We start from the raw sequence: 25,642 nt of genomic DNA, 5'->3' as shown, positions 1-25,642 counted from the left end.
TGCCTTTCGCGGGCAAGTGCTCTGCCATCTGAGCTACCGAAGCACGACTCAAGCCCGGTACTCACAGCTCTACTTCTGCCAGTATCTCGTCTCCTACTTTCCAAACTTTACAGAAGCTCTCCTGCGAGTGTTAGTTCTGCAAGGTTCGCAGGAGAGCTTCTGTAAAGCTTTCAGAGGAACTGGGTGATTTATTTAATAGAAAGTGCTCCACAAATTGAGCAAGCCAATGACACGTTGGTCCACCTCTAGCCCTTATCCAAGCAGTTTTTCGGAGTGGTATTGATTGAAAGAGTTGTTGGGTGTCCTCATGAGGGATATCGTGCCAAAGTCTATACAATTAGTGCTAAGACCGTCAAAATCCCGAGTTACTTGGAGGGCCCTGCCCATAATGCCCCAGATGTTCTCATTTGGGCTGAGATCCGGCGACCTTGCTGACTACGTTAGGATTAGACAAGCAGGAAGACAACCAAAGACGTCCTGCTATGAAATGAAACGGCACCGCATACCATCACTCCTGATTGTCGGACCATATGGTGGGTGACAGGCTGATATCCCATCGCAGATTGAAGTGTCTCCAGACACTTCTTCGCTAGTCATTGGGGCACATTTCGAAGTCGGACTCATCACTGAAGACAATTTTACTACAGCCAATGAGATTCCAGACCGAAGACGTGTCTGGAGACGCCCCTGACAGAGATAGGATACCAACCTAATTGTTGCCCGCCATACGGCTCCACAGCCATAGGTGATGGTGTGGAATGCCATTTCTTTTTATGGCAGAACTCTTTTGGTTGTCATCTGCGGCGATACGTCGACGATATTCTACGCCACATTTTGTTGCTCTTGGTGGCAACTTATCCTGGGCTTACATTTCAGCAAGGTAAAGTCCTCCCCCACACGGCGAGAATTGTTGCTACTTGTTACGTTCTTGTCAAAATCTATCGTGGCCAGTTAGGTCGCGTGGTCTCTCCCCAGTTGAGAACGTCTGGAGCGTTGTGGTCAGGGTCCTCTAACTAGCTCGGGATTTTGACGATCTAATGCTCCAATCGGACAGAATTTAGCACGATATCCCTCAGGAGCACATCCAACAACTCTGTCCGTACCAAGGCGAATAACTGCTTGCTTAATGACCAGAGGTGGACCAACGCGTTACTTACTTGCTTAATTTGTAAAGATCTTACTCTGGAACAATTTGTCTGAAATTTCAATAATGTGTTTGTCTCTACATGTACACTACATCAACTGATATCCGCTCCATTCGGTTAATTCCTTCGTGGTGCATCTTTTTGTTTTAGATTATATAATAGTCACGTCGAGAATAATCAGCATCTGTAGGAAGTCTCGAAGTTTTCGTCAACTCCTGCTTACCTTACTAGCTGTACCATGCATGCAAAGAATTCAAAATATTTCTGCTGATGGCAGTTCGTGTTCGAATAAAAATTCTGATGAAGGAAGAAAGTACATGATAGCATGTACTGCTTCACGTAGAAATATAACAGCAAATAGGAACAGAACAGAAATCGAGCGAGTTTTATCAATGACTGTGTAGTGAGAATAAATCGAAGACACTTCAGAATAATTGCATGTTATTAATTCGGTAAGCAGTAACAACAACTAAATTACATTTGTCTTATGATGGACCAGGCCAGCGGCGTTGCCGCAGTGGTAACACCGACTCCCGTCAGAGCACCGAAGGGCTATCGGGCTGGGCTAGCACTTGGATGGGTGGCCATCCGGTCTGCTGAGTGCTGTTGGTAAGTGGGGTGCACTCAGCCCTTGTGAGGCAAACTGAGGAGCTACTTGACTAAGAAGTAGCGGCTCCGGTCTCGTAAATTGACATACGGCCGGGAGAGCGGTGTGCTGGCCACATGACCCTCCGTATCCGCATCCAGTGACGCCTATGGGATGAGGATGACACGGCGGCCTGTCGATACCGTTGGGCCTTCCAAGACCTGTTTAGAAGGAGCTTAGTTTTGTTTAGTTTAGTTTATGACGGATGAAGTGAGGTATAGCTCCATGAAACACGAGAATCAGAGCAATAAGAAATCCCATACATTCTGCAGTACCCGAAGCAATGTTAAAGTAGTGGTAACGTAATTAATGGCACACCTCTAATCGTACGGATGAACAGCTGGAATACAGATATTGTTCCGTGAACGTGGAACAAAATCTCTGGCTTAGGACAGCGAATTTAAACATGAACATCTGTAAGCTGCCCTAGCATAGACAAATTTTCGCCATAATTCTTGTAGGTTACAGCATGGAAACGATAATCGAAACTTAACATTGACTTAGTACAAGCAGCGTCTTCACGTTGCATGTGGCCACAATGGCTCAAAAAAAACATGCCACCCGGAAACGCATGAACAACCAGCAAGACGAAAAATACGAAATGGTGTGCCCTTGTCAAGGGTTTAGAGGGGCATGCTGCCTCCGAACTGTGCCACACAGACACGTGATTAATCAGTTACCCTAAGATACATACTACAGACAAACCTTCGTTTTCCCAGCCAAAGAGAGTGCAATGCAAGATATGCTTAGCAGTCAAGAACCAGGGTTCAGAATGTCTTTGCAGTACTTTTGCGACTTATTGCTAGGGTGAAAATAAATGATTTGAAGCACAGCTTTTAATGTATGGCTTGTCTGTTGCAAAGCAGTTCTCTGCAGATTTTTTCGACTTTCCGCGCGATTCATCTAGCTTCGTCTTATATCTGTTGTATGTTCGACAGTTCTTGTAACAAGTAACATTCAATCTTCGACAGACAGTCATTAACTGTAAACAATGACGAACTCGATTGCTAGCACTTCACGCAATTGAGTATTGTTTTTGCAAAGGTAGCGCCATCAGCGTCATCGACGAGGACTCTAAGAAATCTCATGGGGCAGTGGCTGATGGGAGTAATTGTGTTTCGACAGATATCGGAAGACTTCAGACTTCACTTGTTTCCGTACGCTACTACCCTTAACTTTCAATACTGTATGCAAATAGTGCCTTCTTTGAAACATCAATAGGCTGAGATCATTTAGAACTCAATCACGTACAAATTTCTCTGATATTTAACTCCGCGTGTTATGTCCGTTTTCATTTACAAGTACGCAAACGCAATGAAACATAGTCGTCTTCTAGCTAAGGCATAACGTGTTGGCTGCACCGACAAATCTGTCTGTACTGGCTGAGGTCATTCACTTCTATCGATACTGGTAGTCCTATCAGCAACCAGGCTCAGAGGTTCATTAAAGTGAACGATTAACAGACAGTAGTTTATTACGAAATATTAGCTGTTTACAAACATATTCTCTGAGACTGTTGTTCATTCAAGCCCTCATAGAGTATGAAACAGTCACATCCGGCTGTTTGCTTCGCACGTCAAAGCACTCAATTTTTAATCCTCCCTAATTGCATAATTCTGATCCTAAAAGTTTTTGTCACCCTATATAATTCGAAAGATTTTATACAAAGTGTTAATAAGCATTTATGTTTTCGAAAAATTGGCCACTCTAATAACCCATTTGAGACATTTAACTGCTTAGGGAGCTTTTGTAAACGTTAATCCATGGAACATGAAAATTATTAAGCTCCCTGTATGCTTTGGAGCACTGTAGATGATGTAGACTGGTGCGAAGCAGTAATGTTCCACCACCCCTCAGATCTGAAATAAGTCCTGGCAGTGAAATGTCAGCCTGTTGCATGGAAGCAGAGCAGTGAAGTTGCTCGACTTGGAGTCGTGACAGGGGTTATCGTGTTGTGTATCGTCCCAGGGTGCCCACCTGCCTCCAAGGAGTGATGTACCGCTAGCAGCCATGTACAAGGGTTGCCCAGAAAGTGATGCACCGCATTTTTTTCTCCCCCATAAACAAGGCTACGAACGCGAAACGTTACGTATGTATTATTTTAAATCTCCTGAGTGCGCGCGCGAAGTTTCCATCACTTCCGAAAGATAGCGTAGCTGCAGGATAGTTCCAAAATGGCGTCTGTAGGTGATGTACGTGCCGTCATTGATTTTCTCACTGCAGAGAAAGAAACTGTGGGGAATATTCACAAACGCTAGTGCCAAGTCTGTGGAGAGTCTGCTGTCGACAGAGGTACAGTTAGTCGCTGGGCACGGAGGGTGAGGTCATCAGAAGGCAGTACAGCGGAGATCCACGATTTGCAGCGATCGGGGACACCACGCTGTAGCAGCTGACATATTGCAGCGAGAAGAAGTCATTCGCAGGACAGTTGACGTTCCATCTGTCAATCAGCAAAGGAAGTGTGGATGCAATTATCCTCAAAAGTGTGTGCAAGATGGGTACCGCGGTGTCTAACGGTGGATCGCAAATCGCACAAATGGTTCAAATGGCTCTGAGCACTATGGGATTTAACATATGAGGTCATCAGTCCCCTAGAACTATTTAAACCTAACCAACCTAAGGACATCACACACATCCATGCCCGATGCAGGATTCGAACCTGTGACCGTAGCAGTCGCTCAATTCCGGACTGTAGCGCCTAGAACCGCTCGGTCACAAAAGCAAGCACAAATCGCACAGAAAAAACATTTGCCTTGATTTGTTGCAATGTTTTGAAGCTGAGGGGGAGTCCTTATTGTACCGGATTGTTACATATGATTAAACCTTGTTTCACCATTCTGAGCCGGAAACAAAGCGACAGTCGATGGAACGGTGGCATTCCCAAGCAAAGCAAATACTTCCGCTGGTAAGATCATGATCACCGTGTTCTGGGACTGCGAAGGTGTAATTCTCATTGATGTAATGCCAAGAGGCGGTATCATTAATTCAGAAGTATACGTCAACACATTAAAAACCAAGACGCACTTCCGGCGACTTTGACGCTACAGCAACACAGGAGATGTTTTGCTGCAACGCGATTACGCTTGGCCCCAGACACGTCTGAGGACTACCGAACACATCCCAAAATAGGGTTGGACAGTGTTACCCCGTTCACCCTACAGCCCTGACCTAGCTCCCTCGGCTATCCACTCGTTTGGGCCATTAAAGGATGCCATTCGTGGAAAACATTTTGAGGAGGTGGTTCACACAGTGAAGCACTGGACAAGAATTGATGCCGACAGGCCGTACACGCCCTCGTTTAGCGCTGGAGGAAGGCCATAGAACTTGATGGAGCTTACTTGGAAAAGTAGGGTGTGTAGATAAAACACCGTTTTTCGTGTGTGTAATTCTCATTATGTTAATAAAGAATTGTTGATGAAAAGAAATGCGGTGCATTACTTTTTGGGCAACCCTACTAACACTGCGTAAGAATAGTTACCGTAAAAAAAATCCCTACCGGCAGGGACTGGAGACGAATGTTGCTTCTTGTAAATGACAGTCTGCTTAAAACACAATAGAAATTTGCTGCTACCAGTTTCCGAGAGACCATGCAAAAGGAAGCGCATGTAAAGGAAGCGCATGCAATGCTCATTTGACATCAAGTATCTCGCAGGAGGCCATTGGTCTCAGTGACGCATGAAGCTGCTCCTTTTAAATGGCCCAGACAACACAGAAACATTTCCAATACATAGTAGGGATGGCACAGCAACTAAGACTGACTGTTGTTTTAACACAGAAACTGGTTGGTAGCTGACCGGATGGAGTAATGCGGTCCGACGAGTCGAGATTTTGCCTCTTTTGCAAATGATGCAAGGTGTCAAGTTCGCTGACGATCGAATGAAACGTTTATCCGCTATGTGTGGAGGGTTTAGTTATGGGTGAAGCTGGTTTTGTGATGTTTTGGGGATGTTTCTCATTCTATGACTTGGATTTGTTTATTCAGCTTACTATTGACAGGAAGGAGGGTGTTTATCTCAACATTCTCGGCGACCGAGCGTTGCCCTTTCTTTTACATCTTCATGATAACTGTGCTCACTCTTGTGTTGAAAATGACAATGCACATGTCCGTCGTTTGACGAACAGTCGGCTACCCAATTACACGTCGTCTGTCCAGCTAACTGAGCCGCTCTTAGTCAATAGAAAATGCATGGGACTATTTGGAAAAGCGGATGAAATGTAACAATCGTCTTCCTCGCAATATGCTAACGCTACGGGATTTATACATCCTACGGTCGCAGGTTCGAATCCTGCCTCGGGCATGGATGTGTGTGATGTCCTTAGGCTAGTTAGGTTTAATTAGTTCTAACTTCTAGGGGACTGATGACCACAGCAGTTAAGTCCCATAGTGCTCAGAGCCATTTGAACCATTTGATTTAGACATCAGTGAGTGACTGCACATAGACACGCCGTACCCGAAGAAAACTCTTTTCCTTGCATAACTGAAGCCTTCACCAATGCTAGTAACAGTGCTTGATATCTCCTGAAGGCGACTAATTTCCGGTCCGGTATACAGGGTGAGTCACCTAACGTTACCGCTGGATATATTTCGTAAACCACATCAAATACTGACGAACCGATTCCATAGACCAAACGCGAGGAGAGGGGCTAGTGTAACTGTTTAATACAAACCATACAAAAATGCACGGAAATATGTTTTTTAACACAAACCTAAGTTTTTTTTAAATGGAACCACGTTAGTTCTGCTAGCCCATCTGAACATATAAGCAAATACGTAATCAGTGCCGTTTGTTGCATTGTAAAATGTTAATTACATCCGGAGATATTGTAACCTAAAGTTGACGCTTGAAACCTCCGACGTTCAGTAGCGTGTTGTAACAAACACGGGCCACGGTCGTCGAGCAGCATCTGCAGGAACATGTATACGATGACGTCCGTGTTTACGAGTGTGGCTGTAGTGCACTGTTGTCGTTTGGTCTAGCTGTCGCAGTGTCCGCATGTAGCGCTTGCTGCTATTGTCATTCTGCATTTGTCTCCGCACGCAGACCAACTGTAGTACACCGTGCTACCAGACGTCTGTGATAGTGTGGTGTTGTAGGAACTGTGACCATGGTGTATTCGAACTCTGTAAAGGCGGAGATGATACTCACCTATGGCGAGTGTCGACGAAATGCAGCTGAAGCCTGCAGGGTGTATGCAGAACGGCTTCCCGTACAGAGAGCATCCAACGTGCCGCACATTGCAAAACATCTACCGCCAACTGTATGCAACAGGTATGGTCGTAGCACGCAAACGGGTCCGTAACAGGCCCGTCACAGGAGAAGCGGGTGCAGTTGGTCTGTTACCAGTTGTTGCCATGAACCCACACATGAGTACACGGGACATTGCGAGAGCCGGTGGACTGAGTCAAAGTAGTGTCATGTGCATACTGCATCGTCACCGCTTTCACCCGTTTCATGTGTCGCTACATCAGCAATTACATAGTGATGACTTTAATCATCGAGTGCAATTCTGTCAATGGGCATTAACAGAGAATGCGTTGCAGCTCTACCTGTTTACCGATGAAGCGGGTTTCAGAAACCACAGGGCAGTGAATCTACGGAACATGCATTACTGGTCCGTGGACATTCCTCGCTGGCTCAGGCAGGTAGAGCGACAGCGACCGTGGACTGTAAATGTATGGTGCGGAATCATTGGCGACCACCTCATTGGTCCTCACTTCATTGCAGGGGTCCAAACAACTGCAGCATACATCGCGTTTCTACAGAATGATCTGCCAACGTTGTTCGAAAATGTACCACTGGAAACGCGTCGACGTATGTGGTATCATCATGATGGCGCACCTGCACATTCCGCAATTAACACTAGACTGACCCTTGACAGGATGCTCGACGGGCGTTTCATAGGACGTGGAGGACGCATTAATTGGCAGCCCGTTCTCCTGATCTTACACCTCTGGACTTCTTTCTGTGGAGTACGTTAAAGGAGAATGTATACTGTGATGTGCCTACAACCCCAGAGGATATGAAACAACGTATTGTGGCAGCCTGCGGCGACATTACACCAGATGTACTGCGGCGTGTACGACATTCATTACGCCAGAGATTGCAATTGTGTGCAGCAAATGATGGCCACCACATTGAACATCTATTGGCCTGACAAGTCGGGACACACTCTATTCCACTCCGTAATTGAAAACGGAAACCACGTGTGTACGTGTACCTCACCCCTCATGGTAATGTACATGTGCGTCAGTGAAAAAGACCAATAAAAAGGTGTTAGCATGTGGACGTAATGTGCTGTTCCAGTCTCTTCTGTACCTAAGGTCCATCACCGTTCCCTTTGGATCCCTACGTAATTCGGTGATCTCCGATACACACGATAGAACAGCGGAGCAGTGGTACTCAAGCGTCAACTTTAGGTTACAATATCTCCGGATGTAATTAACATTTTACAATGCAACAAACGGCACTGAATACGTATTTGTTTCTATGTTCAGATGTGCTAACAAAACTAACGGGGTTCCATTTCAAAAACGTAGGTTTGTGTTAAAAAACATACTTCCGTGCATTTTTTTATAGTTTGTATTAACCAATTACACTAGCCCCTCTCCTCACGTTCGGTCTGTGGAATCGGTTCGTCATTATTTGATGTGGTTTACGAAATACATCCAGCGGTAATGTTAGGTGACTCACCCTGTATATGGTGTCCCAGAAGACGCGGTCGATACTCATGGATATTCGAAGCGTAAAGGTCTACCATACCACACTCTAAAGTGCACACCTTAAGAGCTATGAGCATTTCTTTATCTTCAATGCCTTGAAACAAATCACTTCCACTACAAGTTTTTTATTTTACATATTTTGGCTGTGCGGTTGGTCCCGGCGGAGGTTCGAGTCCTCCCTCGGGCATGGGTGTGTGTGTTTGTCCTTAGGATAATTTCGGTTAAGTAGTTTGTAAGCTTAGGGACTGATGACCTTAGCGGTTAAGTCCCATAAGATTTCACAAACACATATATTTTGGGAGGTACTAGAGTCCAAAACAATTAAAAACCGTCTAGAAAACATCGGCTCTAAAATACACACCTTAAGAGCTATGACAACTTGCTCACTGAAAGAAACATGTTTCCCAGTAGCGAAGGTGAACAAGTGTTCATAACTCTTAAGGGATATATTTTAGAGCCCATGTTTACAACACTTTCTTGCTTCGAATGATTGTTCTTGTCATTGCGCTGAATTAAATTGGTGGTAGATTATAAGTGTGTGTTCTGTTTCATATCAGCGCACACTCTGCGGCAGAGTGAAAATTTCATTCAGCCCCCAGGCTGTGGCTAAGCCATGTGTGTCTAAGCCACGTTTCCACAATATCCTGTCTTCCAGGAGTGCTAGTCCATCAGATTTTTCTGGAGAACTTCTGTGAATCTTGTAAGGTAGGACACGAGGTACTAGCGGAAGTAAAGCAGTAAGGACGGATCGTGAATCATGCTTGGGTAGTTCACATGGTGGAGCACTTGCCCACGAAAGGCAAAGGTCCCGAGTTGGAGACTCGGTCCGTCACGTAGTTTTAATTTGCCGGGAAGTTTCATTTCAGCGCACACTCCGTTGCGGAGTAAAAGCTTCATTCTGGAAATATCGCTGAATATTGAACATTCCTCCTGGCGCACCCTGTAGATTCGTACGCAGGTTCTTTAGTAGGCAGAGACTGAGCGAGTTGGGGCAATGGTTAGCACACTGAACGTGCATTCGGGAAGATGATGTTTCAGATCCCCATGTGGCCATCAAGATTTACGTTTTTCGTTATTTCCCGTAATCTCTCCAGGAAAATGCCTGGATGGTTCCTTTGAGAAGGGCGCACCCGATTTCCTTCCCCATCCTTCCATAATCCGAGCGTGTTCTAGGTCTGTGATGACGGCATTGCCGACGGGACGTTGAACTCTAGTTTCCTTCCTTCCTTAATAAGGAGAAGTCAAGTGGGCCGCCACAGCTTTATTGAAGGAACCATTGGGAGATTTGCATGAAAACGTTTAGAAAAAAACACAGAAAACTTAAATTTTAAAATAATATCCACGGTCGTTGTTAAATGGTCTGACCAATTTCTGTAACGAAACCACTTCTGTAGTATCTTCTGATTTGTTCCGATGACTTCTCTCCCCCCCTCCCCCCCTCTCTCTCTCTCTCTCTATCTATCTATCTCTCGCTCTCATTCTCACTCCCGCTGTCTTCACCTTGGTTGGGGCTCCTTACTGCGCTGGAGAATGATCAATTTTCTGACATGGACCTTATCCACCGCACCTGTACCTCACAGACTTCAGTCAGGAACCTAAACACACATGTGGAGAATATGGATCTCCAGCGTTCCAGAACACACACTCTTCTATTGTCACGTCCTCGAAAATGATGACAGCCACACGTGACACGTGAAAACATCGTATTAACACTAAAAACGGTAGAAAATGGACTCAATGAAATACTACTGCAGACGATATACACAGAACACCACATATACACTCCTTGAAATGGAAAAAAGAACACATTGACACCGGTGTGTCAGATCCACCATACTTGCTCCGGACACTGCGAGAGGGCTGTACAAGCAATGATCACACGCACGGCACAGCGGACACACCAGGAACCGCGGTGTTGGCCGTCGAATGGCGCTAGCTGCGCAGCATTTGTGCACCGCCGCCGTCAGTGTCAGCCAGTTTGCCGTGGCGTACGGAGCTCCATCGCAGTCTTTAACACTGGTAGCATGCCGCGACAGCGTAGACGTGAACCGTATGTGCAGTTGACGGACTTTAAGCGAGGGCGTATAGTGGGCATGCGGGAGGCCGGGTGGACGTACCGCCGAATTGCTCAACACGTGGGGCGTGAGGTCTCCACAGTACATCGATGTTGTCGCCAGTGGTCGGCGGAAGGTGCACGTGCCCGTCGACCTGGGACCGGACCGCAGCGACGCACGGATGCACGCCAAGACCGTAGGATCCTACGCAGTGCCGTAGGGGACCGCACCGCCACTTCCCAGCAAATTAGGGACACTGTTGCTCCTGGCGTATCGGCGAGGACCATTCGCAACCGTCTCCATGAAGCTGGGCTACGGTCCCGCACACCGTTAGGCCGTCTTCCGCTCACGCCCCAACATCGTGCAGCCCGCCTCCAGTGGTGTCGCGACAGGCGTGAATGGAGGGACGAATGGAGACGTGTCGTCTTCAGCGATGAGAGTCGCTTCTGCCTTGGTGCCAATAATGGCCGTATGCGTGTTTGGCGCCGTGCAGGTGAGCGCCACAATCAGGACTGCATACGACCGAGGCACACAGGGCCAACACCCGGCATCATGGTGTGGGGAGCGATCTCCTACACTGGCCGTACCCCTTGGTGATCGTCGAGGGGACACTGAATAGTGCACGGTACATCCAAACCGTCATCGATCCCATCGTTCTACCATTCCTAGACCGGCAAGGTAACTTGCTGTTCCAACAGGACAATGTACGTCCACATGTATCCCGTGCCACCCAACGTGCTCTAGAAGGTGTAAGTCAACTACCCTGTCCAGCAAGATCTCCGGATCTGTCCCCCATTGAGCATGTTTGGGACTGGATGAAGCGTCGTCTCACGCGGTCTGCACGTCCAGCACGAACGCTGGTCCAACTGAGGCGCCAGATGGAAATGGCATGGCAAGCCGTTCCACAGGACTACATCCAGCATCTCTACGATCGTCTCCGTGGGAGAATAGCAGCCTGCATTGCTGCGAAAGGTGGATATACACTGTACTAGTGCCGACATTGTGCATGCTCTGTTGCCTGTGTCTATGTGCCTGTGGTTCTGTCAGTGTGATCATGTGATGTATCTGACCCCAGGAATGTGTCAATAAAGTTTCCCCTTCCTGGGACAATGAATTCACGGTGTTCTTATTTCAATTTCCAGGAGTGTATAATATAGACAAAGACGTTCACACAGACGGACAACACAACCACCAGCAACTTCAGGGAATCCAGTGAAGACACTTCACATGAGAGTAACGCTGACACTCCAGACGAAAACGAGCAGCTTTTAGAACAAATGATGAACAATGAACAAATCAAACGACACGGCCATACTAATAGCAAAAGCTATCATAACTACAAGAATTCCCATAGACCAGACGTACAACCAAACTAAGCGTAAACCATACACAGCGCCGGCCGCTGCAACTGAGCGGTTCTAGGCTCTTCAATCCGGAACCGTCACCCTGCTACGGCCGCAGGTTCGAATCCTGCCTCGGACATGGATGTGTGTTATGTCCGTAGGTTAGTTAGGTTTAAGTAGTTCTAAGTCTAAGGGACTGATGATCTCAGATGTTAAGTCCCATAGTGCTTAGAGCCATTTGAGTCAAACCATACACACATAGGTCACAACAAACACCTGCAGCCTGGGCACAAAGGGCTCGATGTTTATCTACATCTACATGGATACTCTGCAAATCTCACTTAAGTGCCTGGCAGAGAGTTCATCGACCCACGTTCACCGTAATCCTCTACTACTTCAATCTCGAACAGCACGCGGAAAAAACGAACACCTATATCTTTCCACGCGAGCTCTGATTTCCCGTACTTTATTACGATGATCGTTTCTCCCTATATAGGTTGACGTCAACAGAATAATTTCGCATTCCGAGGAGAAAGATGGTGATTGAAATTTCGTGAAAAGATTCCACCGCAAGGGGAAACGCCTTTGTTTTAATTATGTCGACATCAAATCCAGTGTGATGTCGGTCACACTGTCTCCCCTATTACGCGATAATACCAAACGTGGTGCTCTTCTTTGAACTTCTCAGTGAACTCCGTTAATTCTATCTGGTAAGGATCCCAACCGCGCAGCAGTACTCCAAAAGTGGACGGACAAGCATAGTGTAGGCAGGCTCTTTCGTAGATCTGTTAAATTTTCTAAGTGTTCTGCCAATAAAACGCAGTCTTTGGTTTGCCATTCCCACAACATTTTCTATGTGTTCTTACCAATTTAAGTCTTTCGTAGTAGAAATTCCTAGGTATTTAGTTGAGTTTACGGCCTCTAGATTTGACAGATTTGTCCCGTAACCGAAGTTTAACGGATTCCTTTCAGCAATCATGTGGATGACCTCGCACTTTTAATTATTTAGGGTCAACTGCCAGTCTTCGCAGCATACAGCTATCTTTTCTAAATCGTTTCGCAATTTGTTTTGATTTTCTGATGACTTCACTAGAGGATAAACGACAGCATCATCTGCAAACAACCTAAGACAGCTGCCCAGATTGTCTCATGTATCGTTTATATAGACAAGGAGCATAGAGGACCTACAACACTAACTTGGGGAACGTCATAAATTACTTCGGTTTTACTCCATGACTTTCCGTCAGTTACTAAGAACTGTGAGCTCCAGTCGCATAACTGAGATGATATTCCATTAGCACGCAATCTGATTACAAGCCGCTTGAGAGGTACGGTGTTAAAAGCCTGTTGGAGATCTAGAAATACAGAATCAATTTGAAATCCCTTGTCGATAGCATTCAACACTTAGTCTGAGTAAAGAGTTAGTTGTGTTTCACAATACCGACGTTTTCTAAATATGTGTTGACTGTGCCAGTAGACCGTTCTCTTCGAGATAATTCATAATATTCGAACATAATATGTGTTCCAAAATCCTGTTGCATATTGACGGTAATGATATCAGCCTGTAATTTAGAGGATTACTCCTAATGCCTTTCTCGAATACTGAATACTTGAATACTCTTTGAATACGGATTTTTCGTCTAGCGAGGGGTTGTGCATGTTTGTAAGTACGGAGCTATTGCATCAGTATACTCTTTACCTGGACTGCGTTGGTGACAAGACTCTCTTCAGCGTCTACCTTTCCTGTCTTCTTTATCTTCTCTTCTTAACACCAATTACTATTGTTAATAGAGTAGATTTATTGCTTCTCGTATATAAGTGGTGGTCAAATAAAAACGATAGCGATAGAAAAAAGAAAGTAAATTATTTATTGTTTCAAAAGTAATCGCCATAACTATTAATACATTTATCCGGCTGTGAGACATGACGGTCAATGCCTTCATGGAAAAATGTCTGCTGTTACCTACATAACCATGATTGTAAACAGGCGTGCATCTCTTCGTTTGAAACAAAATTTCTTCAGGGCTGCAAAAATATGAAAATTGCATGGGGAGAGATCGGGACTGTGTGGAGAATGAAGCGCAGTCGAAACAATCTTGGTAGCACGTCGATGGGTCCACTAAGCTGCAGAAGTTTCGCTGGGAAGCCCTTATGCAGCCGCCGTACAGCTCCGACTCCTCACCATGCGATTTACGTGGTTTTGAAGACATTAAGAAAGACATTCGTGGCCGTCGATTTAGTTCGAACGAAGAGGTGAACACCTGGGTACAATCATGGTTCCGTAGGCAACTGCAAAGATTTGTCCACGAACGTATTGACCTTCTTGTCTCTCAGTAGGATAACTGTATTAACAGCTATGACGATTATTATTGAAATAATAAACAGCTTACTTACGTTTTTCCATGCCTCGTTTTCATTTGACTGCCTCTTATGGTATGAGTTTCAGTGTTTTTATATAAAGCTGCAAACAAAAATTGGCTTTAAGACATGATAATTTTAAAATGAACTGTGAATCAATACACTGATGAGCCAAAAGATAACGACTGTCTGCTCGCTACAGTCCGGAATCGCGCGACCGCTACAGTCGCAGGTTCGAATCCTGCCTCGGGCATGGATGTGTGTGATGTCCTTAGGTTAGTTAGGTTTAAGTAGTTCTAAGTTCTAGGGGACTGATGACCTCAGCTGTTAAGTCCCATAGTGCTCAGAGCCATTTGACTGTCTGCTTAACACCGTGTTGGTCGACTGTTGAAACGCTATACAGCAGTGATACTGCGTGTCACGGATTCGACAAGTCCTTAGTAGCTTTCCGAAGATATTTGCTTCCAGATTCCTACCCACTGTCACGCAATTCTCGTAAATAACGGTCCGCCAAACAGCGTCCCAGATGTGTTCCATCAGATTGAGATCAGGCGCATTTGGTAACACACATCAACGTGAGATCACTATCATGCTCCTCAAACAATAGTAGCACGATTCTAGCATTATGCTGCCGAAAAACACTGTCGCTGGTGGGGAAGACTCCAGGCACAATGGGACGCAGGTAGTACTCAATTATGTCCAAGTGGTCCACAGATGTCATGGTGTCTTCGATTGCTACCACAGATCCCATGGTAGCCCAGACGATTGTTTCCCGTAGGATAACGCTGCTTGCATCCGTGGCATGGTGCATGTTTCGAACAGCCATTCGCTTGGATGACGGCATGTCTGGACACGAGCATCGAGCCGATGTAACAATAAACGTGACTCATCCAACCAGGTAAAACGTTCCCATTGCTCCATGGTCCAATCTCGATTATCCCGAGCACACTGTCATCGTGATTGACGATGTCTTTGCATCAGATAGAGGTCATCTACCGCGGACCCGAATGTTCAACAATATGCACCGAACGGCGTGCTGCAAAACACAGGCCTGCAGTGGCATTGTAGTCTGTTGTCACATCCACCATAGTGGACGCCTGTCCTGCTATAAGAGCGCTCAAGTCTCCGACCTCTTCATTCTATGTCTACTCGTCTTTCCACCATCCTACAACCACTTTCCATAAGCATCCACGACAGTAGTATCGGAACAGTCGATCAGCTTCGACGTTTTGAAGATGTTCGTTTCGTTTCCATATGCTGGGCCATAACTATCTGGTCTTTCTCAAAGTCGCTTATTGCAGTGGATTTCCTAATTTTTAGCTCGATTTGTCGCTAGAATGATTCTCCATTCATCTCCGTTCCACTTACATATGAGGTTATCCGTTAAGAAGACGGTTGTGTGACAACTCCAAGACAGACAGAAACGTGACTCATACTGTGAATATGACATCTCTACATGTTCTTAACTCACATGACAGGTGCTTCATATGGAAACCAGTACGTGCGTGGAGTTTATTATAGTCGCTATACTAATATTATTGCCCGGAAAGTCGCCATATCGACCTGCTTTGGAAATCTGTTCATTGGATCGCTTAGCTGCAGACACAAACTAGCTGGTTGCGACAATACAGAGAAGATGATTTGTCTACATGCTGCGACACGCGTGCTCCCCTGGTGCAGCTGTGCCACGACGGGTGTTACGAATTGAAAGCTGGAGCCCATTGATATCAAGTGGTTATAATTATAATCCAGCTACTCACGGAGGTCAAGTGTGGGCTGTAATTATCCTATGGCAGCAAAATTTGGTAGATAAGTTAATGCGTTAATGCGGAGTCGATTTACGCTAAAAAAAAAAGTCCCCATTTTTGCAAGCGGGTGCAAATCTGGCATTGTAAATGCAGAAAAGGCGTAGAGATTTTTCCATGTGTAATGAATTAGGAACGGGATGTGGATGGAAAAGTCTGACAAGTGAGAAAGGTATAATGTTGAATTTATTATTAACTACACTCAGCTGGCGGCTACACGGGTAGCGGAGGCTGTGTGGCGTGGACTGGGCGGTTTTTTAGGTTAGAAGGCCTCGGGAAAGTACGGGGTGGGCTGCAATGTCAAAGGGTGCATGGCAAATACAGGACGTGCTTGGATCAAGGAACACTCGGAATTATAGTTGTAAATTGTTGTAGTTGTGCTGGAAAAGTCCTTGAGCTTCAAGTGCTAATAGTAGAAAGCACAGAAGCTGATATCGTTATAGGTACAAAAAGCTGGCTAAAGCCTGAAATAAGTTCTGCAGAAATTTTTACGAAGTCTCAGACGGTATTCAGGAAAGATAGATTAGGCAGAATTGGTGGTGGAGTGTTTGTGTCTGTCAGTAGTGGTTTATCTTGTAGTGAAGTCGAAGTAGATACTCCGTGCGAATTGGTATGGGTGGAGGTTATACATAACAGCCGAACTAAGTTAATAATTGGCCCCTTCTATCGACCCCCAGACTCCGATGATACAGTTGCAGAACAGTTCAGAGAAAGTTTGAGTCTCGTAGCAAATAAATACCCCACTCATACGGTTATAGTTGGTGGGGACTTCAACCTTCCCTTGATATGTTGGCAAAAATACTTGTTCAAAACCGGTGGTAGGCAGAAAACATCTTCAGAGATTGTCCTAAATGCTTTCTCCGAAAATTATTTCGAGCAGTTAGTCCACGAACCCACGCAAATTGTAAATGGTTGCGAAAACACACTTGACCTCTTAGCCACAAACAATCCAGAGCTAATAGAGAGTATCATGACTGATACAGGGATTAGTGATCACAAGGTCGTTGTAGCTAGGTTCAATACCGTTTCTTCCAAATCCATCAAAAACAAACGCAAAATAATTTTATTTAAAAAAGCGGATAAATTGTCACTAGGAGCCTTCCTGAAAGACAATCTCCATTCCTTCCGAACTGACTATGCAAATGTAGACGAGATGTGGCCCCATTTCAAAGATATAGTAACAATAGCAATTGAGAGATTCATACCTCATAAATTGGTAAGAGATGGAACGGATCCCCCGTGGTACACAAAACAGGTCCGAACGCTGTTGCGGAGCCAACGGAAAAAGCATGCGAAGTTCAGAAGAACGCGAAATCCCGAAGATTGGCTAAAATTTACAGACGCGCGGAAATTTGGCACGGACTTCGATGCGAGATGCCTTTAATAGGTTCCACAATGAAACATTGTCTCGAAATTTGGTAGAAAATACGAAGAAATTCTGGTCGTATGTAAAGTACACAAGCGGCAAGACGCAGTCAATACCTTCGCTGCGCAGTGCCGATGGTACTGTTACCGACGACTGTGCCGCTAAATCGGAGTTATTGAACGCAGTTTTCCGAAATTCCTTCACCAAGGAAGACGAATGGAATATTCCAGAATTTGAAACACGAACATCTGCTAGCATGAGTTTCTTAGAAGTAGATACCTTAGGGGTTACGAAGCAACTCAAATCGCTTGATACGGTCAAGTCTTCAGGTCCAGATTGTATACCGATTAGGTTCTTTTCAGATTACGCTGATACAATAATTCCCTACTTAGCACTCATATACAACCGCTAGCTCACCGATAGTTCTGTACCTACAGATTGGAAAATTGCGCAGGTCGCACCAGTGTTTAAGAAGGGTAGTAGGAGTAATCCATCTAACTACAGACCTATATCATTGACTTCGGTTTGCAGTAGGGTTTTGGAGCATATACTGTATTCAAACATTATGAATCACCTCGAAGGCAACGATCTATTGATACGTAATCAGCATGGCTTCAGAAAACATCGCTCTTGTGCAACGCAGCTCTTTATTCGCACGAACTAGTGGCCGCTATCGACAGGGGATCTCAGGTTGATTCCGTATTTCTAGATTTCTGAAAAGCTTTTGACACTGTTCCTCACAAGCGACTTCTAATCAAGCTGCGGGCCTATGGGGTATCGTCTCAGTTGTGCGACTGGATTCGTGATTTCCTGTCAGGAAGGTCGCAGTTAGTAGTAATAGATGGCAAATCATCGAGTAAAACTGAAGTGATATCAGGTGTTCCCCAGGGAAGCGTCCTGGGACCTCTGCTGTTCCTGATCTATATAAATGACCTGAGTGACAATCTGAGCAGTTCTCTTAGGTTGTTCGCAGATGATGCTGCAATCTACCGTCTAGTAAGGTCATCCGAAGACCAGTATCAGTTGCAAAGCGATTTAGAAAAGATTGCTGTATGGTGTGGAATGTGGCAGTTGACGCTAAATAACGAAAAGTGTGAGGTGATCCACATGAGTTCCAAAAGAAATCCGTTGGAATTCGATTACTCGATAAATAGTACAATTCTCAAGGCTGTCAATTCAACTAAGTACCTGGGTGTTAAAATTACGAACAACTTCAGTGGGAAAGACCACATAGATAATATTGTGGGGAAGGCGAGCCAAAGGTTGCGTTTCATTGGCAGGACACTTAGAAGATGCAACAAGTCCACTAAAGAGACAGCTTACACTACACTCGTTCGTCCTCTGTTAGAATATTGCTGCGCGGTGTGGGATCCTTACCAGGTGGGATTGACAGAGGACATCGAAAGGGTGCAAAAAAGGGCAGCTCGTTTTGTATTATCACGTAATAGGGGAGAGAGTGTGGCAGATATGATACGCGATTTGGGATGGATGTCATTACACCAAAGACGTTTTTCGTCGCGGCGAGATCTTTTTACGAAATTTCAGTCACCAACTTCCTCTTCCGAATGCCAAAATATTTTGTTGAGCCCAACCTACATAGGTAGGAATGATCATCAAAATAAAATAAGAGAAATCAGAGCTCGAACAGAAAGGTTTAGGTGTTCGTTTTTTCCGCGCGCTGTTAGGGAGTGGAATAGTAGAGAGATAGTATGATTGTGGTTCGATGAACCCTCTGCCAAGCACTTAAATGTGAATTGCAGAGTAGTCATGTAGATGTAGATGAACCGCCGCTTACACAATTTTTTCAATGTGAGTATCGGGACGTCGACCAGATGCCGCATCCGTACAAGGACGTGAGCTACCATTGCTCGGAGCAGTTCCGATGAAATCTGAGCAACTTGTTCTTGTATACTGACCTTCGCCGGCCGGGGTGGTCTAGCGGTTGTAGGCGCTATAGTCTGGAACCGCGCGACCGCACCGGTCGCAGGTTCGAATCCTACCTCGGGCATGGATGTGTGTGATGTCTTTAGGTTAGTTAGGTTTAAGTAGTTCTAAGTTCTAGGGGACTGATGACCTTATAAGTTAAGTCCCATAGTGCTCAGAGCCATTTGAACCTCTTTTTTTTTTCCTTCAGGTCAGGTAGAGACCGAATGTGTCTTTGGTAAACACATTCCTTTACATACCCTGACAGACAAAAGTCACGTGGATTCAGATCAGGCGATCTTGTAGGCCGTGCATTTGGAAAACCTCTGGAGACCACCATTCCTGGGCTCAATGGGCGAGCGCCACGAGGTGTTGCCCCATCTTGCATGAAAACAGTGGTTTCCACACAGTTCTGCTCTTCCAAAGCAGGAATCACATGCTGTACCAGCAGGTTTCCATAACGTGCAGACGTCAAGGTACACCTGACAGGCCCTCTGGATGAATTCTCCTCAAAGAAGGACGGACCGAGAATAAATGTGCTTGTGAATTCACACCACGCAGTCGCATACGGCGAGCGCAATGGCAATGGCACGTGGTTTAACAGTACTCCAAATTCGGCAGTTGTGTATTCACTGCTCCCTGTAGTGTACAATACGCCTCGTCACTCCATGGAATATTGCGCGACCACTGTCATCAACTTCGATCCGTGCCAGAAACGGGAGAGTACATTGATATCGTTGCAGCGAATCTTTAGGTGTCACTTGCTGTACCGTTTGGATTTTGTACGGTACCAGTGTAAAACAGACCAGAAAACTTTCCGTAATGTTGACCATGAGAGGGAAAATTCTAGTGGTACTCTACAAGCACTAGGTAACGTGCGGCATACTCAGAGCAACCTCGTCAATAACTTCCCCCAGGCTCACCCGTGTTTTCGAATTTGATTACCATCTTCTTTAAATCGTTTAATGGCATCGAGCCTCTCCTCAGATCTTTCATTCGGCGAGGCTCTCAAAATCCAGCATTGTAATTGCTGACGTCGACATAATACAATTTCACCGTGTACAATCTCTCTTCTCAATAGCCAAACTATAGACTCACATTATGGCTTGTTAAATATCGCCGGCCGCGGTGGTCTAGCGGTTCTAGGCGCTCAGTCCGGAACCGCGCGACTGCTACGGTCGCAGGTTCGAATCCTGCCTCGGGCATGGATGTGTGTGATGTCCTTAGGTTAGTTAGGTTTAATTAGTTCTAAGATCTGGGGGACTGATGACCACAGCAGTTGAGTCCCATAGTGCTCAGAGCCATTTTTTTGTAAAACGTCCGCTGAGGTGACAAATATCATGGGATACCTCCTAATATCGAGTTGTACCTCCTTTTGCCGACTTATTTAGCAACTCGACTTGGCATGGAGTCAACAAGTCGTTGGAAGTCCCCTGCAGAAATACTGAGCTATTTACCCCTACAGACGTCAATAACACCGCAAATGTTGCCTGTGCAGGATTTTGTACACAAACTCAACTCTCAATTACGTCGCATAAATTTTCGATGGTATTCATGTCGGGCGATCTGGGTGGCCAAATCATTCGCTCGAAAGGTCCAGAACAATTGTGGCCCAATGACACGGCTCATTTCATACATATAAATTCTATCGTTGTTTTAAAACATGAAGTCCATGAATTACTGCAAATGGTCTCCAAGAAGCCTAACATAGCCATTTCCAGTCAATGATCGGTTCAATGGGACCAGAGGACCCTGTCCATTTCATGGAAAAGGCAGTCCACACCTTTATGAAGCCATCACCAGCTTGCACAGTGCCTTGTTGAGTTCTGGCGTCCATGGCTTCGTGGGTCTGCGACACACTCGAACCCTACTATCAGCTCTTGTCAACTGAAATCGAGACGCATCTGAAAAGACCATGGTTTTTCAGACGTGTAGGGTCCTATCGATATGGCAACGAGCCCATGAGAGGATCTGCAGGCGATATTGCTTTGTTATCATAGGCACTCGCGTCGGTCGTCTGTTGCCATACCCCATTTCACCACACTGCCATAACAGACACGTTCGTTGTACGTCCCACCTTGATACCTGCGGTTATATCAGGCAGTGTTGCTTGTCTGTTAGCGCTGACAACTCCACGCAAATGCCGCTGCTCTCAGTCGTTAAGTGAAGGCCCTCAGCTACTGTGTTGTCGATGCTGAAAGGGATAATGCCTGAAATTTGGTATTCTCGGCACTCTCTCGGCAATGTGGATCACTGCATACTGAACTCCCTAACGATTTACGAAATGGAGTGTCCCATGCATCTAGCTCCAACTACCATCCAGCATTCAAAGGCTGTTAATTCCCGCAGTGCGGCTATAATGACGTCCCAAACCTTTCCCCTGAGTACAAATGACAGCTCTGCCAATGCACTGCCCTTTTATACCTTGTATATGCGATACTACCACCATCTGTACATGTGCACATGTGTATCACATGGTTTTCGTCGTCTCAGAGTGTATGACAGTCTAAGAGTGCTTATCTACATCTACATTTACATCCTTACTTCCATACTCCGCAAGTCACCTGACGGTGTGTGGCGGAGGGTACTTTGAGTACCTCTATTGGTTCTCCCTTCTATTCCAGTCTCGTATTGTTCGTGGACGGTCTGCCTCTGTATGGGCTCTAATCTCTCTGATTTTATCCTCATGGTCTCTTTGCGAGATATACGTAGGAGGGAGCAACATACTGCTTGACTCCTCGGTGAAGGTATGTTCTCGAAACTTCAACAAAAGCCCGTACCGATCTACTGAGCGTCTCTCCTGCAAAGTCTTCCACTGGACTTTATCTACCATCTCGGTAACGCTTTCGCGATTGCCAAATGATCCTGTAACGAAGCGTGCTGCTCTCCGTTGGATCTTCTCTATCTCTTCTATCAACCCTATCTGGTACGGATCCCACACTGGTGAGCAATATTCAAGCAGTGGGCGAACAAGCGTACTGTAACCTACTTCCTTTGTTTTCGGAATTCATTTACTCATTATTCTTCCAATGAATCTCAGTCTGGCATCTGCTTTACCGACGATCAACTTTATATGATCATTCCATTTTAAATTACTTCTAATGCCTATTCCCAGATAATTTATGGAATTAACTGTTTCCAGTTGCTGACCTGCTATATTGTAGCTAAATGATAAAGGATCATTCTTTCTATGTATTCGCAGCACATTACACTTGTCTACATTGAGATTCAGTTGCCATTCCCTACACCATGCGTCAATTCGTTGCAGATCCTCCTGCTTTTCAGTACAATTTTCCACTGTTACAACCTCTCTATGTACCACAGCATCATCCGCAAAAAGCCTCAGTGAACTTCCGATGTTATCCACAAGGACATTTATGTATATTGTCCTACGACGCTCCCCTGCGGCACACCTGAAGTCACTCCTACTTCGGAAGATTTCTCTCCATTGAGAATGACATGGTGCGTGCTGTTGTCTAGGAACTCTTGAATCCAATCACACAATTGGTCTGATAGTCCATATGCTCTTACTTTGTTCATTAAAGGACTGTGGGGAACTGTATCGAACGCGTTGCGGAAGTCAAGAAAGTCGGCATCTACCTGGGAACCCGTGTCTATGGCCCTCTGAGTCTCGTGGACGAATAGCGCGAGCTGGGTTTCACACGATCGTCTTTTTCGAAACCCATTCTGATTCCTACAGAGTATGAGATCCTATCATGTGCCCCAAAAACTGTAAACAGGAAATGTGTGCACATGTTTGGCGCAGATCGGACGGCGAGGACAGTGGAGCGGTGCCTGGAGAAGATCGAGCACGCGCAGTATGTGAGCATCACGAAGGCGTCGCTGGGGTCGCTGGGCGTGGAGTCCGCTGCGGGCCGGATGAGCCGGCGCTCCAGCACCTTCGGCCGCACCCGGCGGCGCAGTGGGGACCGCAACCTGCAGCTGCGCGCCCTGCGATACCTCACCCACACCGTCTCCGTGCCGCCGGCCCAGCTGCAGCAGATGCGGGACCGCCCGATGCTGCAGGGCGGCGGCTCGCCGTACTTCGTTCCCAGCACAGACGACGACATTGTGGAACACGTTGACCTCAGTGACCTCGTCGCGTCGCTAGAACTATGAACGACTCGGTCGGTATTCTCTCTGACGTCGATGGGAACTGCGTGTAACTACGTAACTGACTGCTGTACTGTAATTCAATATTACAAGTGATTAAAATATTCTGTCACCAACTCGAAAAATCTAGTATATTTTAAAGGTTTCATAATATCAGTCACTAACAATTAGTAAACCCTTTTCCAGTCCATTGGCTGACTGGTGCAGTACCGTTTCGAAGTATTCCAAAAAGAAAACAGTCTTGGTTAAAAAATAATGGTTATTTAATGACACATCTCACCCTTTGGGGCATCATCAGGTTATATGCAACGAAAAGGTATTAAAACTGACTGGGTGCGAGGACTCGCACACTCAGGGTTCTATACAAACTTAGTTAGGTACGTTTACAGTTTATCCATTCTGGGAATCGATGATATTGAGATTTTCGCATGTTATCGACATTGATACTGGCAAGAGATCAGCCCCCGGGGAGTCTAAGACTTTCGATAAAGTTTAATTTCAAGTTTGAAGACTGATATCAAATGACAAAAGAAATATTTTTTGTGTGATATAATTACAAATTAACAATTTCGGATTTTTGCTTTTGCTTGTACCGTGAAACCTTGCTTCATGCCAAATTTCATGATTCTAGGTCAACGAGAAATAGCCAGTAGATTTTGGTGAGTGACATAGATAGTAGTGGTGCAAGGCAGTCTCTGGTGCAGCTTGCATTGTTGCCAAATGTAATCAAGATGGCAAATCCAAGATGGCGCCTGTAGATGTGACAATGTTGCACTGATTTCATGGCGTGAAAATCAAATTTTGACAGGAAAATTGGTTAGTTGAGCTACCTCCACTAACCTATCTCCCACCCCCACCCCCCATTCCTATGATTTCACCCACTACCCAACCACCACTGGAACTGGTGGTAAATGACCAGTCTTGTCCAGCTGCCAGAAGAAGGTTATGTTAGTCTACTGTATTTATTTTTGTGAGAAACGGTAATTCTGTGCTGGAGAGGAAGGTAGGGTATTTAATTTATGATATTTATTTATGGCTCAATTGGGCTTCCACTAGGAACCTAACTCAGAGACGAGTGTGTTCATCTCGACATGTAGGGACCAACTGAGCTAGTTTGCACTACATCCACCAGAGAGTACTGATCACCTCTGCGACCCCTCCCCTCCCCCACCTACCCCTTCCTCCTCCGCTAGTGAGAAGTGACAGTCTGTGCTGAGCTGCCAGATAGGGTAGACATGAGTCTTTACATTGTGTGATGTGTACAATGGAAGAGGTGTTGTGCCAGACAGAGAAAAGTTCAACAGCCATATTGGTTGTAAAAATGCAGCTAAGGACTGCACTCAAGGGCACTGCATGATGCTTGGAAATTGCAGACACTGAATAAGTGTAATAATATACTTAATCAAATAATGAAGATGCAGTGGGAAGGATTGAAGTTACATTTCGCAACTCATGCTGATAGATGCTTGTGCTGGAACCATAGACCTTCCATGAAAATTCCAGTCAGTCTTCTGAAGCACAAGAGGTGGGATGGCCATCCACTCTGGTTAAGTAATCTTGTTCAGAAAGTGTAGAAATGAGGAGATGCTTGTGACAGTCAGGGACGATTTTAATAGATGTACTACATGCAAGCATGCAGTTGAGGACAGCATCCATATCTCCTACATGAGTATTAGAAAGGAAATATAATGGATGAGCGTAAGATGAATACTTTTCAGCAAATAATGATGATGCATCGTGATGGGTTGAAGATGTATTTTGCAGTCCATGCAGATGGCTGTCTGTGCTGGAACTGTCTGTCTTTTTTTGAAATGCCCTGTTAATATGTCTCAGAGACGAATGTATGTTCTGCACCAACAATCCCAGACTGACTAAGCTAGTTCACAAAACTTCCACATGGAGGGGCTTGAAGTGAGATTTCCTCCTTCTCATGGAGCCATAGGAATGGAGCATTCCCCCCTCCTCACCTGAAAATTGGAATGGGCCAATAAGAACGCAGGAATGCTGCATCCAGTCACATAATCTTGACAGCAGGGTGATATAAGGCGAATGGGGCAGTCCACCAGTCTGTCAGTGGAGAAGTGCTAGACATGAAGCATCAGCAGCAGTCAGGATCCTCGTCCGCCATGTCTCACAGGAGAAGTGGAAGAGTAAGTATCTGTTACATG

At 45.6% G+C, this 25,642-nt stretch overlaps 1 protein-coding gene across 1 annotated transcript in view; it reads left to right on the top strand.

Annotated features, from left to right (window-relative positions):
* Positions 1 to 23,599, top strand: part of LOC126354901 (uncharacterized) — a 365,410-nt gene extending 341,811 nt beyond the window's left edge. Inside the window, exon 16 of the mRNA XM_050004967.1 lies at positions 23,128 to 23,599. Within this exon, the coding sequence (XP_049860924.1) occupies positions 23,128 to 23,480 (353 nt within the window). The 3' untranslated portion in view covers positions 23,481 to 23,599. The remainder of the gene's footprint in view (positions 1 to 23,127) is intronic.
* The last annotated feature ends 2,043 nt before the right edge of the window (positions 23,600 to 25,642 follow it).

This window comes from Schistocerca gregaria, chromosome 3 (assembly GCF_023897955.1).
Source record: "Schistocerca gregaria isolate iqSchGreg1 chromosome 3, iqSchGreg1.2, whole genome shotgun sequence".
NCBI lineage: Eukaryota > Metazoa > Arthropoda > Insecta > Orthoptera > Acrididae > Schistocerca > Schistocerca gregaria.
This window is presented reverse-complemented; position numbering and strand designations above follow the sequence as displayed.